Source organism: Canis lupus, chromosome 6 (genome assembly GCF_003254725.2).
Source record: "Canis lupus dingo isolate Sandy chromosome 6, ASM325472v2, whole genome shotgun sequence".
Taxonomy (NCBI): domain Eukaryota; kingdom Metazoa; phylum Chordata; class Mammalia; order Carnivora; family Canidae; genus Canis; species Canis lupus.
In genome coordinates this window covers 41,449,127-41,468,314 of record NC_064248.1, presented here as the reverse complement: position 1 = coordinate 41,468,314, position 19,188 = coordinate 41,449,127, and the positions used below count along the sequence as shown (strand labels likewise).

Below are 19,188 nucleotides of genomic sequence, written 5' to 3'. Positions count from 1 at the left end.
GAATTGGTTATCTTTTTTTCCTCACTGAACAAACATTTCAATATTTATATTATGTTCCCAATAGTGTGCTAGTTGTTGGAGAAGAGAATGGTAGTGAGCCAAAACAGATGTGCTCCCTGCCTTCACAGACTGTACAGTTCTGTGAGGAGTTAGGTACTAACACGTGACTTACACATATCATGAGGGCTAAGAAGGGAAGGTTCAGGAGGCTGTGAGAACATGTGAAAAGGAAGTGACTAGTCAAATGTGTTAAATGATGAGTGTAAGTCTCCTGAAATCAGAATGTTCTTTTATTTTTTTAAAGATTTATTTATGTATGTATGTATGTATGTATTCATTCATTCATTCATCCATTCATTCATGAGAGACACACACAGAGAGAGGCGGAGACGCAGGCTCCATGCAGGGAACCCGACGTGGGACTTGATCCCCGGTCTCCAGGATCACACCCTGGGCTGAAGGCGGCGCTAAACCGCTGAGCCATCCAGGCTGCCCCAGAATGTTCTTTTAAAGCAAGAATGGGTCGGTCCACAAAATCATTTGGCTAATGGCACATACGAAAATGTTTTTTTTTTTTCATGGTGTAGAAAGCATTTTTCCTTTTTTTTTTTTTTTTTTTTTTTTAATTTAGTATTTGACGGAACTTTTTAAAATGAAACACTTTAAAAAACTATGAGTATGTGGTGGCAAAGAATATTTGTGCAAGGCACTGGTCTTTAAACATTGTTGTAAAAGTCAGCCCTGTGAAATGGCAAATAACAACCTAGTATTATTATGATAGTTTTGCCTTTTTAGGCTTCCTAAAAAGTTCTCAGGACCTCCAGATGTCCACTGACCATACTCTGAGAAACCTCTTTTCTAAAGTATTGCATGCTTATTATGTTTGTAGATGCAAAATGGCTTTTTTTTTTTTTTAAGATTTTATTTATTCATGAGAGGCACAGAGAGAGAGAGGCAGAGACATAGGAAGAGGGAGAAGCAGGCTCCATGCAGGGAGCCCAACGCGGGACTCAGTACTGATCCCAGGTCTCCAGGATCATCACACCCTGGGCTGAAGGCAGTGCTAAACTGCTGGGCCACTAGGGCTGCCCGCAAATTGGCTTTTGATCCTAAAAAAAATTTTTAAAGTTAAGGCTGTTACTCTGATCATTTATTCAAAGAAGTTTTGGTGCTGTATGCCAGCACAGTTTTAGCTACTGGGAGCATATCTGTGAATGAAACACATAGAAATATCTGCCTTCATGGAGCTTATGCTATATCTTTTCATTTTCATCTATATTTTGGAACTTGATTTCTCACTGAATGTGTATAGTATACCCTCTTCTCTTTTTGGTCTGTGTATGTCTTTATCTCCTATCCTTTGTTTTTTTTTTTATTTGGTTCTGATATAGACATTTAATTTTTTTGTTCGCTTCATTAGCTTTATTTTCTGTTCTTAATGTAATGAATGAATGGAATGTTTTATTAGCCTCTTAAATTCAGCTAATTTAACTTGTTTTTTACGTGTTGACTCCTTGTTGGATCAGTGACCTCAGTGAAATGTTTCTTGGAGTTGAGCAAAAGAGTGAAATCAGCTAGGAGAAGTCTGTATTATGTTGATTGTGATTGCCCTTCAAATATCAAAGAGACAGGCAAGATGACAGTCTCAGATTTCTAGAAAGGAGGAGAAATGGGTTGTAGTGGTTGTCTTTATAAATCCCAGAAGATTGGTAATAAGCCTTTCATTTCACATACACATTTAAAGTCAGAATGATGTTTTTCTGAAACATTAAAGATTAAAACATATTTAATATATTTTCTTACCAGGACAGGGAATTATTTAGCGTATTTTAGAACTCTCCACGTATTTCCATGCAAAATTTAATGAAATGATTAGTTTTAAATCTGTTTCTCTTGGAGCGCCTGAATGGCTCAGTTGGTTGGATGTCTGTCTCGGACTCAAGTCATGATATCCAGGTCCTGGGATTGAACCTCATGTCGGGCCCCCCTACTCAAGGGGGAGTCTACTTCTCCCTCTGCCGCTCCCCGCGCCCTGCCATGCTCTCTCTCTCAAATTAAAAAAAAAAAAAAAATGTAAATCTTTTTCTTATTCATACTTGATAACTGAGATATTAGCATATTTTTAGAATTCTAAGATCCATTTGCCATTCAGTAGATTAATCATACAGTTGAGTATTTAGTTTATATTTATATTTATAAAATTAGCAAATATGAATGAAGTGTAGCATCTAGGGCTATGTCATATTATTGTTTTATGAACTATTAGCTGTCATAATCAAGCTTAGATTTACATGACTACTAAGTAAGTTAAGTTCAGGGCTTCATTTGTATTGAAACATCTACCGTATTTGGTTAATGATCAGCCTTTTTCTACCACTGAAAGTAAAAGAGACTCTAATTTGGTCTGATTTTATTAGATCTCTGTGCTTTTTTGGTAATAATATAGAAAAGCTGTGTACAAATGCACTTTCAGCCCTAAACAGTTTAAGGCTCTTGAGTGTATATTTTTAAAGGAAATCGTTGTTTGGTAGAGAACCTATCATATTCTAACTGCTTTAAATGTAAACACGTAAGTTGGCATTCAAAGGACGGGGTTTCTTTGTGGTCCTAGCAAAAGCACTGTGAATGATAAAGCCAAGATAATGTAATTAACCATAATCCAGAAGAGTGTGCATCCATCTAAGTGTTCAGTGCATGCTGAGTATTACTGTCTGTAGCCAGCAGTCTGAGGAATAGGACACTGGCAGCTGGTACAGACTGCCTAAGCTAAAAAAAAAAAAAAAAAAAAAAAAAAAAAAAAAAGACTGCCTAAGCTAAAGTGCCCTTGTAAGCTTTTCCTCAGTGTTTACAAACTACTTGCCTCAGATTCATCTGAGATGCATGTTAATCGAGCAGATTCATTGGCTTCCCTTAAGCATAATTCATGGGTGACCCAGTCAGTTCTTATGTACAGTAAAATTACAGTCCAAATTATTTTTTTATGTCTATGGCTACAACCCTATTTTAAGCAGAAATGTCTAATAATATGTCTTGTGATAATATAAAACAGCTAAAAAGATAGGGGTCAGCTTCCATAAACAGTTTTGCAAGTGATAGTCACAGAGAGAGAGAGAGAGAGAGAGAGAGGGGCAGAGACACAGGCAGAGGGAGAAGCAGGCTCCATGCACGGGGAGCCTGATGTGGGATTCGATCCCGGGTCTCCAGGATCGCGCCCTGGGCCAAAGGCAGGCGCCAAACCGCTGCACCACCCAGGGATCCCTCAAACTTGATATTTAACATAGGATTCTAAATTTATTTTTTTTTAAAGCCAACACTTTTAAATTATTCTGTCATTCTATGGGCAAAGCCATGGGTATTTAAAAATGAGTGTAACATCCTAAGAAAGAAATAAAGAAATACCTCTGATCTCAGAACTAGATTGTTGAGCTTCTTTTTTTTTTTTTTTTGCTTTTTTTTTTTTTTTTAAGATTTACTTTATTTGGGACGTCTGGATGGCTCAGCAGCGGCTCAGGTCCTGATCCTGGGATCTGGGATCAAGTCCCACGTTGGGCTCCCTGCATGGAGCCTCTTCTCCTTCTGCTTGTGTCTCTGCCTCTCTGTGTGCGTGTGTGTGTGTGTCTCTCTCGTGAATAAATAAATAAAATCTTTAAAAAAAAAGATGTACTTTATTTTAAAGAGAGAGCATTCGAGCAGGGGGAGGGACAGAGGGAGAGAAACTCAAGCCAACTGCCTGCTGAGCATGAAGCCTGAAGCAGGGTTTGATCCCATAACCCCACAATAATGACCTGACCTGAAATCAAGAGTTGGACACTTAACTGACTGAGCCACCCAGGCGCCCCATGAATCCTTTTTATTAGGATTACTACTCTAATTTTATTATTGGTCATCTTGTTAAAACTTGAAATATACCTAGCAGGCCCTTTAATTCCCAAGTTCCTTGAATGTAGTTCAATTTAGTGGTTGAGAATTCCATAAGTGACTAGCCAGTGTTGAATTAGAACTTCCAGCCATTGGGCTGGGGCATAGTGGCAGACTTCCAAGGTGTACAAATACAAATGATCTTTAGTCATCTGAGTCACTGGACCTGTTGGCTGGCTATTAGCAGCCTTTTCATTTTAGGGTATACTATATAAACATTTTCTATACGGCCATCATGGGAAAAATCTTGGGAAACATGGTTTTAGCATATTTAAACCTCACTGCCTTTTTCTAAGGTTTTTTGTTTTTTGTTTTTTTAATTATTAGAGAGCAGGGGGAGAGGAAGGGAGAGGGACAAGCAGTCTGTGCTGAGTGCAGAGCCCCATGCAGTGCTTGATCTCACAACCCCAGACTGTGACCCGAGCCAAAACCAAGGGTCAGCTGCTCAAGTGAGCCACCCAGGTGTCCCAAACCTTACTGCCTTTTAAGACAGCAGCTCTCTAAAGTCCACACATAAGTAAGATTTACCAAGAGTGCTGTAAGTATTTGCTCTATGCTATGAATTTCATTAAAAGGATCGTGCTGTGTGTTAGGATTTTGAAGCTTGATTTTTTTTTTGCTTTGTGAAGGAAAGGCTACCCCACCCTGCCCTCTTTTTAACCACAGTAGAGCACTATATAGAATTTATTTTTGATGTTTCTGTAGGAATTCATCAATCTGAGGAATACTGAAACTACAATTTTGGGGGGCATTATTGTTTATGGGGAAAATAATCACAGAATAACTAATCTGTATGATTTTCTTTTGCTTCTTTAGGATATAATATATTCCCCAGGATTTAGAGGACAGAGAAGTCTGCTCTGCCTTCTTACCTCTACCTACCCCAGCCTCCAAAGTAGATTTATAGCAGATCAAAAGGTTGAGCTGTTTTATATTTTTCCAAATAAAATTTCAAGTCTTAGAGAAATTTTCAGCTGATAGGCCAAGATAATAAAACTATAGTGGACATGGTTGGTAGAAGGTGGACTGAGCAACAGGTGGAATATGTTTCATGTTGTATCTGAAATGAGGATAGAATAGAGAGAAGGAGTGACCATTTCATGAGGAGATGACCTTATCTGGGTTAATGGAACAAGAAACCAGCTTAGATGGGTGAACTTCCATTTTAGCCATTGTAAAACACAGATGAGTTAGTGTAAGATTACCAGTTTCCCTCATGGTATTGTTGATGTGGTGTGAGGTTAACAATTAACAGCACGAGGGAGATGCACTTCTCCTTTAGAAACTATTTAACTTAATTGGAATAGAATCAACTTATAGTTCAGTGTTAAGAAATGGCTTTCCAGGTACGCTTGGGTGGCTCAGTTAATCCTAGGGTCCTGGGATAGAGTCCCAAATTAGGCTCCCTGCAAGGAGCCTGCTTCTCCCTCTCTGTGTCTCTCATGAATAAATAAAATCTCAAAAAAATAAAAAATAAAGGTAAAACAGAGTTAACTCATTTTCATATTAACTAAATTATAGTGACTTAACCAGATTTTCAATTAATGAAGTCGAGAAAGAATATATATTCTAATAATTCTTAGTTTTAGAGGCTCTAAACCATTGTCCTTAGTATTAATTTCTGGCAGTTTATGTGACAGTGCTGCACCATGACCCTAGGCACTGTAGAAGAACATTAACAGAATGACTTCTGTCTTCTGTGTTCCCTATAGCAGCTAGGAGAGCGCTGTGCTAATTGCTTGATGATTATTGAATGAATACTGAATTATAATCAAATAATTAACTGGTGGTAGTTTAAGAGCATTTTCAGGTTATATTTATGATTGATTTTAAATATATCTAAAATGTATATATTAGCGTGATATAGGCATTCATCCATTGGCAGTGGAAGAGAGGGGAACTGTATTCAGTTTTGTTTTATAGGCACCTTGGTGGTGGTGGTGCTGTTTTTTTTGTTTGTTTTTTTTTTAAGATTTATTTATTTATTCATGATAGAGAGAGAGGCAGAAACACAGGCAGAGGGAGAAGCAGGCTTCATGCCGGGAGCCTGACACAGGACTCAATCCCGAGGCTTCAGGATCGTGCCCTGTGCCAGAGGCAGGCGCCAAAACACCAAGCCACCCAGGGATCCCCGATGGTGATGTTTTTAAGTGAAACTGAGCCTTTAGCGTTTTTGAGCTCACATGTCAAATGTGTTGGATATAAGATTAGAAATTTCACATTCCTGCTTATATGTCAGGGAATATGATTATATGCTTGGTTTGCCCAGGGCATGATTTTTGTATTTATAGTGCTTTTTGCAGGTTCATTTTTGTTAACAGGGATTAACTACAAATATAGTAAAGTTTTAAAACATTAGTACTTTTTATTTTTCTACAATCTTCCAAGGCTTCCGTCTGGGCCAACTTGTAGCTCTAGATGTCATCTACCAGCAAAAAATAGCAGTTGGGGTTGGATGAGCAGTGACATTTGACCTACACTTAGGTCTGTTGACTACTCTAGGTCAGGAAACTAACACTGAATTTGTCACAGGGTTAGGAATAGGAGGGGCTGTGGGGTAGAAGAAGCAGACTGGGTGTGGGGCGTAATTTTTTTACTTCTTTCCATTTCTGTCCAGGTCTGTTATTTTCATTTGAGATCTGATACATGTTGTTGCCCCTATGTTTCTTACCATATTTAATCAAGGTTTGTGAAGGTCTTGCCTGTATGCTCTATTTACATTTTTTAAAAGAAAAGTATTTTTTAAAAACTCAGTCATATGATTCCTATGGGTTTCTTATGCTTTTTTTTTTCTTTCCTTGAATTATTAAAATATGCTGTGTAGGACTAACTTGTTTTTCTTTTTTCATTTCCATACAGGAAGGAGAAAATACTGTTCATGTAATTGATGTTACAGTTTTTAACTGGTGTTTTAACTGAGGGTTATTGTGAAAAGTCTTACTGTTTGCTAGATTCCTATGCCTGTAATATGCCTGTAATCTTTTCTAGGAATTTCAGGTTTTGCAATTTGATAATAACAGATCTAGGTAAGTACAAAATGAGCATCTCCTGCAGTTCTGAAAATCTAAATTTGGTTGAGAATTTAATACTTTATAACCAGTAAGACTTTGGATTTAGTTAAAGCTGAAGGCGATAAAGTGACTGCCCATACCTGTTGAGAGCTGAGTCAATCTGTAAATCAACATCTCTGATGTTTCTTTGGTCCTTGCTGCTGGAGTCAGAAGTTAGGAACAAGTCTAATGGCCTTTGTAAAATTCTCTTTGTCGTTTCACTGAGGAATGACTTAACATGAGTAAGGACTTACTGAAGTTTCTCCCTTTAACAAGATGCTTAGCCTTGCTGTCGGTGAGAGATCATGGTATAAAAAAGGAAATTTAACTGAATTTTATATTTAATTATTATAATCTTAAGATACTGTGAGCAACTCCCAGACTAAAAATCTTTATATAAGCTATCAGCATCAGCCTTATCATTTCCTTTGACTATTTTGTAGAACTTATACAATTTATGATGCCTAGATAATATTCTCAGAATTAGTGTTTAAAAATTCTTTTCATGAGCTCTCCTTATATAGTACCTAGGGTATTGTGGACATTGGGTAATAAAAGGATTGTAAATTTTTTTTTGACTCATTGACTGTAAGAAATGTGTGTTTGATATCACATATACTTTATATTACACAGGTGTGTGTGTGTGTGTGTGTATGAACTAAAAATTTAAAATAAAGTGATGCGGTGTTTTTTAAGCTGTTCTGTTGTAGTCTATTCTTTTTCTTTTTTTTAAATAAGATAGCGAGAGAGCAGGGGCAAGGGACAGAGGGAAAGAGAAAAGCAGAGTCCCTGCAGAGCATGTTGCCTAACGTGGGGCTCCATCCCAGGACCCTGAGATCATGACCTGAGCTGAAACCAAGAGTTGGGTGCTCAACTGACTGTACCACCCAGGTGCCCCTAGTCTATTCTTCTTCATTAAAAAAATTTTAAAGATCATGACCCAACAAATTGGTTTTAAGACCCAACACACATCTGGCGTGATCCTGGAGTCCCGGGATCAAGTTCCACATTCCACATTGGGCTCCCAGCATGGAGCCTGCTTCTCCTTCTTCCTATGTCTCTGCCACTTTCTCTGTGTCTCTCATGAATAAATAAATAAAATCTTAAAAAAAAAAAAAAAAACTTCTCATGTATTGAACTCTTGAAACATTTTAAGATGTATATAAAAACATACAAAACTTGAAATCTCTAAACATGTTACCTGCCTTTATCATTTGAATAAGATACTCTGTGCCCTGGTATTTATTATCTCCCTCTGCTTTGGACCTAATAGGCTTGGAAAGTTTGAAGGCATCACTGGGATGGCCAGTGAAGAAGGATTAAAAAAAAAAAAAAAGATCAAGAAAATGCATGGGCGCAAGCTATATTTGAGCTCTGTTTTTTCTAGCTCGCTGGCACTAGCTATAGCGCTGCTCAGCTAGGCACCTCTGTGGTCTCCTGTTACCAGTCCCTAAATCACAGTTCTGAACCTGAATTTAAAATTTCAAGCCTGCTTTCCAGGTGTGAGGTATAGGCTAAGCTAGACCACATGGGCTAAGGTGTGCTTGTAAACACGAATAGGGGTTGGTTGTATATTTGTATACACTTTTAGCTTAGAAAAATTTTCCTAGATTGAACTTCAGTTAATGGTGTTTGCTTTCTTTCCAGTAATTTTTGTTATTAATCTTATACTTTCCCTTTTGATATTTGCCTTTTTCTAGGTCTTACATTTAGCTGCACACCTAAATAGGATCATCATAAAACTTAGTTTTTAAAAAATGATAGACAAAATCGTATCTTTTCTGTTTCACTTCAGGATTGAAGGTAGTAAAAGGAAATTTTAAGCTGAATTCCTTTTTGTGTATGATTGAAAATTCTGTAGTAATTTGTACATGTAAACATTGAGAACCTGTAGTGTGTAAAACACTAAAGTTTAAGTCTTCTCTAGAAATATTTCTGTGTGAGTAGTCAAGAGTCTTGGATTAAATGTTCAGCATGCACAAAATGTCCATTTAGGTTAAAAGTGCATACAAAATAATGTTTCAGTCTTAATGCTAGCTTAAATAATCAGAACTCCTGTACTTGTATTTAATATTTTTCCTGTACTTGTATTTAATATTTACCAGTGGCTAGCCCCACACATCCTTTCCATAGAGATTCTGGCCTGTAGGCCAAGTGTCCCCCCACCTTCAGTACAGATAGAATATGAAGGGCCTCCATCATCCCTCTTGGAAAATAAAAGATGCTGGGAAGCCCTGGGCAGCTATGTGTATAGCTCATCTGAAGAGCAAAGGGGTCAGGCAGCCTTTAAGTTCTTTAATGACTCCTGCTCAGATAAAAGATGCTAGTGGTTGGTTGGTTGGTTGGTTGGTTGGTTGGTTGGTTGGTTGGTTGGTTGAAGACATCATAGGTCTTTAAGAATCATATAAAACTCTGGGCTGTCTCCCCTGGCAAGTAGACACACACAGTTCTAAGACTCCCAAGATAATGTAAGAAGGTGCTTAGTTAACCTCTTACTATCTATTGTGTAAATCCTCAGATTCTCCTGGGTTGGTGATGGAGTGTTGAGAGTCAATGTAGGAACAGCGGAAATCTCATCAGTTTTTTACCCCGATACTGTCATTGTATGTTACCATTCATAATGGATCATTTTCTTTCATAGCTGTTGAAGTTTGTTCAGAATACAGCTGGGCTATTACCTGCTATCGGTGGTCCAGAAAGGACAGCCATCCCAGCAAAGAAACTGGCAAGTCCCAAGAACTGATGTGCTCTAGAATTCCCAGACAGATCAACCTAAAGGGATTAGAATCCAGTGTTAGCTATATTGAGGGCGAAGTTCTGTAGAGACCTATGCTTGCAAAGGGATAAATACTATGAGCAGTTGACTTCTTAGGTGATTTGGATGGCCCTTTGCCTTGATACTATAAAAGAGCTGAGGCAAACAGGGAAGAGTAATTGTGCCAGGCAGGCAGTGTTTTCATTATATTAGTAAGGAACATGGGGTTTATTTTAAATCTTTGAGGTGTCTCAAGGGTACTTTTTCTCCCCTCACCTTCACTGCTTTTCTCTATTAGGAAGTGGTATTTATATTCTGAGCCAACAGTGGTATTCCCAAATCCACCTATGGCTAAATACCAGCCACTGGTCTGTAAGAAGTCCATCTTCCCAGGTTGATTTCAGCTTTAGAAAGTTTGGTTTTTGCAAAAGCCTCATATAATATCCTACAGCCCTTACACGAATATTAGTATCAGGCCAGAAGTTTCCCTGGGATTCTGTTCCAGTACATTCAGCACCTAAGTTCTAAGAAGACTCCATGAAGTATTTGAGTATTTCCATTGCTTTTGGGTACAGGACTTTAAGTCAATTTGGGGTCAAAACAGAGAGAAATTAAACAATATCCCTATTAAAGTACATAGAACTTCCTTCAGCAAGAGAGGAGCCACACTGGTCAGGAAGCCCGTTTTTCTCTGAGGGAACCCCTCAAGGTGGTGTCTTAGAAGGAGTCAAATTTCTGGAGCTGAAAGAAGTAAGCAGAAACCTAACCTTTTGGGAGACTGAAGCAAAGTGGAATCCTGCTGATCCCTTTTTTGCTTTTTTTTCTTTTTTCATGTAGATAGTCTTCCCATCATTTGTCCCCTCAGAGGTAAAACGAAAAACTGGATAGGATATAGCTACCAGGTTTGTGAGGCCTTGCATATGATTTTTTTAAATTACAAAATTAATACAAAATATGTATTATCTTTGGGGAGGTTATTATTAATACTTGGTTTTACTAAATGAATTAACACTGTTAATGAGTATGTCTACTCACCAGTACAGGAAGTATCATTGCCAGGTAACCACCAGCGAAAACGGCAAAGAAGATGGTATAGGTCATAAGTAGTGGAAATGTAGTGGCCAGAGGAGCAAGCAGGTTAGTGATGCCACAGAGGATGAGGTAAGACTTGTGGTAATGATACTTCTTGATCCAGTTTTGATCAGCAACCCATCCAGCGATTATCTGACTGACCGTCTCAGTGATACCTGGAACAAGATTGAAATGGCCCTATGAAATCCTTATTCCTTTTTCCCTAGCCCCTTTGGAAAGTGTTAACTGCATAAGACCTTTTTCCCTAAGTAATAGGACTTTCATCCTGAGTCAAGGACATAGAAAAATGGTCTCATTTATCTCTCAGTAGATTCTATCATTTATTTACTTGTTCCAAATACATCAAATACAATGCCAAAAAGGCTCCTCCAGAGTTGGGTAGAGGACCCCTCCGGTTTTTTTGTTTTTTTTTTCTCATCATGTTTGGAAAGCTTGTACCACCTAACTAGGAATCTCTGGTTACAGAGGACCCAGGGCCTTCCTCAGGCATCTCAGGTGCCTCAGCAGTTTAGCACCACCTTCAGCCCAGGGCCTGATCCTGGACACCCTGGATCGAGTCCCACATGGGGCTCCCTGCATGGAGCCTGCTTCTCCCTCAGCCTGTGTCTCTGCCCCTCTCTCTCTCTGTCTCTCATGAATAGATAAGTAAAATCATTTAAAAAGGGGCGGGGGGGGGCGGGCAGCCCCGGTGGCGCAACGGTTTAGCGCCGCCTGCTGCCTAGGGCATGATCCTGGAGACCCTGGATCCAGTTCCATGTTAGGCTCTCTGCATGGAGCCTGCTTCTCCCCCTGCCTGTGTCTCTGCCTCTCTCTCTCTCTCTCTCTCTCTCTCTCTCTCTCTCTCTCTCTCTCGGTTTCTGTCTCTGTCTCTGTCTCTATGAATAAATAAATAAAAAATCTTTAAAAAAAAAAGAAGAAAAAGAAGAAGCCTCCTGCCTCCCTCAGGTGAGGGAGAGTTCTGAAAGACTGGTAGATCTTGTAGTCAGTGTTGCTGACTATGGTGGAAAACTGGACATTATAAATAATAAAGCCTTATGCTGAAGAAAAATAGATTGGGACTCGTTCTTATGATTGTACATAAGGTTTTGGTAATTAAGTGCTCCTTTTAAGGGTATGATGCTTAACTTGGAAATAGGCAGAAAATATGTTGTTTGTTTTATTTTGCTTTTTTGGAAATCTGGAAATGCATGATCATTTTGAACAGTAGAGCTAGGGTGTAAACAAAATTTAAGAATCACATATCTCAGTTTCATGGTAACAGAACATTCTTATTTTTTATTGATTATGAACTAATGTAGCATTTAAATAATGAAACATTTTACCAGGAGTAGCATGTGCTACAGTTGCTTTGTACTTTAAATTCTTCCTAAATTGCTCCACAAAAAAAAAGTTGGGCGGTGGAGGGGGGGACAGAAAATGCATACTAGTCTACTTCTATTTTTGGTTATTTCCTAGGATACGTATGGAAACTTTGTTACATTCATATGTTCTTTATGTTCTGTGGTCCTGTTGCACCACCTAATCTGATCTAAATTGATGACTACCAGACATTTTAGTGAAAAAAGCAGTTTAGCTATGTATCATTTTCTTGTTTACACAAGGCTCAGTTGGCTGAAGTGTGGGGTATCTTTGCAGTTGCAGGAATGGGGTATAGTCAGTTTTGTGAGGACTGAGTAAGCAATCTTGAAGAAATTCGGGAAAGAAAAGTTAATATCAGGCTACTTAGAATTTCCAGATGTTTAGAACAGTTCATTTCCATGTCATCCCTTTTCATTTTTTTAACATTCCTATTGTGTGTATTGAGAGAAACCCACTTCCTTTAAAAAAAAAACTAAGCATTTTACTTCCTTACATTTTTATACTCCACTAAAATGATTTTCATAACATTGTAATTTGCCCAGTCATCAGCCCAGTCATCAATGAATGGCCTTAACAGGTGTACTTATCTGTCTTACTATGAGTGCAAGGGGGAAAATTCTTAGCTACACATACTTATAGAACATTATTGAAAGCTTATGATGGGCCAGGTACTATTCTAAACTCTTCCTGCATTGCTCATTCAATCCTGATAATCTTATGAGGATAGGTACTATTATCCCTATAATACAGATGAGGAAATTGAGGCACAGAGAACGTGACTAACTTGCCCACGTTAATACAGCTAGGAAATACAGAGCAAAACCTGAACCCAGGAAGTCTAGCTCTAGAACCAGTCCTTTCAACCTCTGCCTTATTAAGCTATCTGATTTTCCTGCTTCCTGGAGTGTCTGTTGCCAGTTTTTTAAAATCAAATATTTATCCAGCAAATACTTAATGTATACTTTGTCAGACAGACACTGACATGAAAATAAACAAGACTTGCTTAGGGGGCCACTGTCCGATATAGAGTACCTGTGTGCATGGTGCAGTGACAGATCTGTGGAGGACATGCCTGGTGCTCCCACCAGCCTGACTTCTTCTTTCCTGGCCCTCCCATAATTCCTTTCTAAAAAACTGTTTTTCTTTAGTTTTTTATAAAATGAAATAAATCTTTGTAAAGTTAAGTTCATTTTTCCTTTTGAGTTTGAGATCAAAGTATGCTTGCTTACCGGCTACAGAAATGAGGTAGGAGGCATCCATGGTGTCAATCCCCAGTGTTCTGGCTCTGGCCACCAGGTGAAAAGTAGGGATGAAATATGCCAACTGACTGAGGAGGAAAGACCAGGTAAATATGTAGAAGAAAGGGTTTTTTAAAAGGTACATGTCAAAGACTTTTTGTTTACAGCTCCATGAAATAGCCTCTTTCTCATAACTGTCCCCATTAGGCTCATGGTTGAGCTCTTTGTTTTTATTTTGTGAGACTCTTAAACTTGTACCAGGTTGTCCAGCCTTCTGCAGAGCACTGTCCCTGATGGTGGCCTCTTGTGTTTCATCGCAGGATGACGTTTCTGTTGTGCACACTGCCCCCAGACTACTTGGAGACAAGCTGCTGCCTTTATTTTTAATATCAGAATTGTTCTCGCTTTTGATATGAATGGGTCTTAGGAGCATACTAGAAGGCACCAAATTCAATGTGATCCCTCCAAGTAATGTAAGGGCACCTAAATGGGGGAGAGAAAGTGAGAAGTTAGGTTAAAAATTACCCCTCTCCGGGGATCCCTTGGTGGCTCAGCAGTTTAGTGCCTCCCTTTGGCCCGGGGCATGATCCTGGAGTTCCGGGATCGGGGATCGAGTCCCACATCGGGCTCCCTGCATGGAGCCTGCTTCTCTCTCTGCCTGTGTCTCTGCCTCTCTGTCTCATAAATAAATAAATACATACATCCATACATACCCACCTACCCCTCTCACAGTACTCTGTGTTCTTAGGCACAGAAGGGGCTCCACCACTAAATATATTCAGTCATAGTGCAGTAATTCCTGAAAACCCTACTTTGTCCCCTAAATTTAACTAAGTATCTAAATCTGTTGACTTCATTTTTAGCCCTACACACCACTATATCTTTGTGAAGACAAGGCGTCTTTTGAAAATAGAAAACCAGAAAGCTGCAACCAGGAGATGGCCTGGAAGGAGGGAGTGTTATTTGTGCAAGAGGAAAAAAGGTTTTTTTTTTGGGGGGGGGGGGCGGGGGGTGGAGGAGTGGAGTATAAGGAGTGGATATTTGAAATGTTAGAAAATTACAGTGTTTTGGTTTTTTTTTTACAGTGTGTTTTATTTTTTTTTTAATTTTTTTATTTACTTATGATAGTCACAGAGAGAGAGAGAGAGGAGCAGAGACATAGGCAGAGGGAGAAGCAGGCTCCATGCACCGGGAGCCCGACGTGGGATTCGATCCCGGGTCTCCAGGATCGCGCCCTGGGCCAAAGGCAGGCGCTAAACCGCTGCGCCACCCAGGGATCCCAGCACCACCCAGGGATCCCTACAGTGTGTTTTAAATAGGGATTTAAGATACCCTAAAGTGTGATAGAAATTTAGGGACAATATACAGAATTAGATGTTAAGAGTCATTTCGGAACCTGCCTTAGAAGAGAGGCCAGCCTTTCATCTCATGCCGTTTTTAATTTCCTTGAAAGACAGTTGCCAATCTTGCTTTGGAGGCTGAGTCATTGCTTCATTTCAGCGTAGTCTGAAGATGGAATTGGCTATAGGTTCTGCTGTCGTGTCTTAGGGATTTGCCAGCTAGTTCTGTTTACTGTTAGACTACTGGTAGGTAGTTTTTCATTTGGGAAAGGAAAAACAAAAACGCTCTGTAGGTAGAAATAGGCTTGTATATATTCTTATATATGTAGAAGTACATATGCATATATTTTTCCAGTAACTTAAGATTTTAATCTGAATGTTTTAGCTCAGGCAAAAAGCAAATTGTAGAGTGAATGGTATTCATTTGTGAAAAATTTATAGATGACCGTATATAAAAGATTAAAGACCATAATGTTCTTTTACCCACTTCTTTTTCTTGGTCTATTTTAGTGAGTCAGATGGAGGTATTTTTTTAACGTGGACTTTTTTCTTACGGGACTATTTGAAAAGAGAGTGCCTTACTGGTGAAAGGAGGAGAAGGGAATCCTTGCATCCCCAGGGGTATCACTTTCCCTGCAAGGGGTTTTGCCCTCCATACTTTCAAACATGAATCTTAGGAACTCGGATTTGCTTGTGTGGGCTGTGGCAAAACCTGCAAGTAGTTCAGCGTGTCTTCTGCTGTGTGTTCTCCAAGGAAGGGGAGGAACATGTTTACTTTAGAAATCATGCTTATTTCTTCCCTGGCTCAAAAATTCACTTCCATTCATCAGAGGGAAGGAAAGAGCTGAACATTATCTTGTGGAATAGGTAGTTCAGACACAGAATGACTTACCTGTCCAGTCATACACATCTATCAGGACTTTTGTAAAAGGTGCTAACAGAAATGTCAGTCCCATCCCAGAACGGGCAATAGCTGCAGAAAGAGCTAATCGTTTTTTGAAGTATTTGATAGTCACCATAGCAGCTGTGTAGTACAGGAAAGCAGAACCCAAACCTAAAGAGAAAAACAATAGCTTGGAATCACGCAGAGTGGCTTGGTATCAGATGAGATATTCTCCTGGACCTGAGATAATTTAAGTAGGCCTTTTGGGCCCATGGATGAGACAGTAAAAAAGAAGGTTCCTAGTTCCATTTTCTACAGTCTTATTTTTATAGTGGACTCACCAGGTAAAAGTCCCATAGTCACACAAAGAAAGGGGATGTTAGTAGCCCAGCTGCTGATCAGATATCCACCAGTAACAAGGAAAGCCCCAAGAATGGAGGCAATTTTCTCTCCAGTTATGTCACACATAATGGCAACCAGGGGACCTCGGAAAAAGGGAGAGGCAAGTACTAAGTTAAACATGCTCTGGCATTTCTTAGCGTTTGATGTGCAATTTAAATGAGCAACTGAGGGATCCCTGGGTGGCGCAGCGGTTTGGCGCCTGCCTTTGGCCCAGGGCGCGATCCTGGAGACCCAGGATCGAATCCCACATCGGGCTCCCGGTGCATGGAGCCTGCTTCTCCCTCTGCCTGTGTCTCTGCCTCTCTCTCTCTCTGTAACTATCATAAATAAATAAAAATTAAAAAAAAATAAATTTAAATGAGCAACTGAAGGAAAACAAGAGGACTTGTGTTCGGAGTTGTATATCCTTTAGAAAGGTGTCTGTGTTAGGTTTCATAATATTCCCAGTCCCACACTACTTTGTTTTTTGGAAAAAGAGCTGTTTTAAAGAGGATTATAAATAAGCAGATTTGAAAATGCATTATAAGACCACAAAATGAGGGGCACCTAGCTGACTCAGTTTGGAAGAGCATGGGACTCTTGATCTCAGGGTCGTGAGTTTGAGCCTCATGTTGGGTGTTGTGATTACTTAAGTAAAACCTTAAAAAAAAAAAAAAACTACAAAAAAAATCTACAAATGAGATTGCACCTAGTGACCTATGAGTAGTAGAACAAGGTTGAATCATTACTCTACCACGTTTTAGCCCCAAATAAAAGCAAAGGAAGAGGAATTGGTTCTATATGTTGTTTTGAATATGCTTAGATGATGGCTGAAGAACTTCATGGTCTGATTTCCGAGATAGACTGGCTCACTGAACCTGTATTCAGGCACTGTGAAAAGAAACAAGGCATGAAAAATTGAATCATGGACTTAAATAGTTGGATTCTTAAGCATTGAACCCTATTCTGATTTTGTCAAGTAAAGTCTAAACACTGCAAGTCTAACTTTTCTTAGCTTTATCTATTAATGAATCTGAGTTTTAGCAACACTTCAGTCTTAAATGACTGACAGATGAATCTTCTCAGGATTGCCCTTTGTGGTGCTTTTCCTTGGACAGCAAGCTTAATGCCAGCTTTATACCTGCAGAAAAACGAAGGGATGACATGATGGATCCAATCCAACCAGTTTGCTCTGAGGTGCTTTCAAATTCTTCTTGGAAAACCACAAAGAAAATTGCAAATGTCTTGGTCATCCCCATCACAAACACATTTACCTAAATCAAAGCAGACCAAAGAGTCCAAGTCAGGTGGTGAGGCGAGCCATTACAGAGGTTACAGCAGCTTGCGCTTAGATTGCCTCCCTCTGCGCCTCTCCACCACCCTGCCACCAGCCCCAGGTCGCCAGTATTTTTTTTTAAGACTTTATTTGTGGGAAAGAGACAGCACAAGAGCAGGGGGAAAAGGCAGAGAGAGAGGGAGGAGCAGAGACTCCCTGCTGATCAGGGAGCCTGATGCTGGGCTCAGTCCTAGGACCCCAGGATCAAGACCTAAGCCCAAGGCAGATGCTTAATAAACTGAGCCACCCAGGCACCCCCGGTCATCAGAATTAACCAGTTTGTTTGTTGGTTTCACATTATACATTTTGTATTTTGTGAGGTGGCCATGCCCTTGGAGCTCTTGAGTACTTTACACAAAAGCATCTCATTTAATCCTCATTACAAAGCTATGGAGTCAGTCTTTTTATTTTTTTTATTTTTTGCAAATTGTGGTTTAGGGAGATTAAAATTCGCTCAAGATGGGGGTGAGTTTGAACCCAGATAGACTAACTCCAGACCAACAACTATATTGTCAGAATCCCGTCCATTAAGGACAGCTAATTCCATTTAACCTTTGTGAGAGAAGCATGTTGGTCCAAAAGATGAATTGTTCCCATCAGTTCTCAGATTGGCTTTGCTTTAACTTTGCTCTTGAACTGAGTACCCTTCTTCACTTGATATATAAATAGGATGGCCATATAATGTCTCATCCAAATGGAAACTCACAAGGGGTGCTTACAGCAGTTGAGCGTCTGCCTTCGGCTCAAGGCGGGATTCTGGGTCCAGAATGGAGTCCCGCGTCGGGCTCCCTGCATGGAGCCTGCTTGTCCCTCTGCCTGTGTCTCTGCCTCTCTCTCTGTCTCTCTCAGGAATATATAAATACAATCTTAGAGAGTGGAAAGGAGCACTACTATTTTATGCCAGAACAGCAAAAGTAAACAGGTTGGAGGTTCACCTTATGGTGGGTCATGCACCCCTTCCTTTTCTTTTGTCTCAACTAATCCCCCTGGCCAGCACCGCCTTCTCCCTTCCAGGAGGAGGAATATCCCTTTTGAGGTCAAGTTTTCTTTCTGTTGCCTATTAACATTTGTTTCTTAGAATTCTACTTATCCTGAGGGCAGTGAAGAGCAGAGGTCAGGAGGGGGAAACTGGACAGGAAGCCACCCAGCCAGGGTTTGAGGCACTCAGCACAGGAGCCACGTGTACTGCAGGGACTTCCAAACTTCCCCCTTTCTTTTTTTTTTTTTTTTAAAGATTTTATTTATTCATGAGAGACAGAGAGAGAGAGAGGCAGAGACACAGGCAGAGGGAGAAGCAGGCTCCAGGCAGGGAGCCCGATGTGGGACTCGATCCCGGAACTCGATCCCGGGACTCTGGGATCACACCCTGAGCCAAAGGCAGATGCCCAACCACTGAGCTACCCAGGCGTCCCCCCCTCCCTTTCTTTTTTTCAGTGGCCTTAGCTTTCCAAGGCAGACTTTCTCTGCTTCCAGCATGGCTTTGCATCACTTATGAGCCATAGACCCTGGGCTTCCTTTTCACTAATTCCATTTTCTCTGCCTAGTATGCATTACCCGCTGTCATTCACTCATCTCACTCTGTACCTGTTCCATAGACAGGTACAGATTTAAGTTCCCACCAGCATATTCATAACATCATAGTTCCAAGTAGTGTTCTGCAGTCAGCTGCCTTGGCCTGAATCTGGACTCCACTTCCTATAAGGGGTGTGATCTTGGGCAAACTACTTCACAGAAATCAAGCTTTCTCTTTTGTAAAGTGAAGATAAAATGTTATGCTCATAGAACTGAAGATTGAGAGAAATTCAGGTAAGTTATAGCACTTGATGATACTCAAGC

The 19,188-nt window shown here is 39.9% G+C and overlaps 1 protein-coding gene across 4 annotated transcripts in view; it reads right to left on the bottom strand.

The window, feature by feature from the left end:
- Window positions 1-19,188, bottom strand: part of SLC16A4 (solute carrier family 16 member 4) — a 28,996-nt gene that overhangs the window by 5,701 nt on the left and 4,107 nt on the right. For 3 of the 4 annotated variants that reach the window (XM_049110997.1, XM_025417290.3, XM_025417288.3), the window contains exons 3-8: window positions 17,158-17,290; window positions 15,977-16,120; window positions 15,645-15,806; window positions 13,404-13,895; window positions 10,759-10,970; window positions 9,647-9,740 (exon numbers count right to left, since the gene is read on the bottom strand). In XM_049110997.1, the coding sequence (XP_048966954.1) occupies window positions 9,647-9,740; window positions 10,759-10,970; window positions 13,404-13,895; window positions 15,645-15,806; window positions 15,977-16,120; window positions 17,158-17,290 (1,237 nt within the window). Of the gene's footprint in view, window positions 1-1,768; window positions 8,071-9,646; window positions 9,741-10,758; window positions 10,971-13,403; window positions 13,896-15,644; window positions 15,807-15,976; window positions 16,121-17,157; window positions 17,291-19,188 lie in introns of those variants that run through there. The other variant, XM_025417289.3, reaches the window with a different exon arrangement.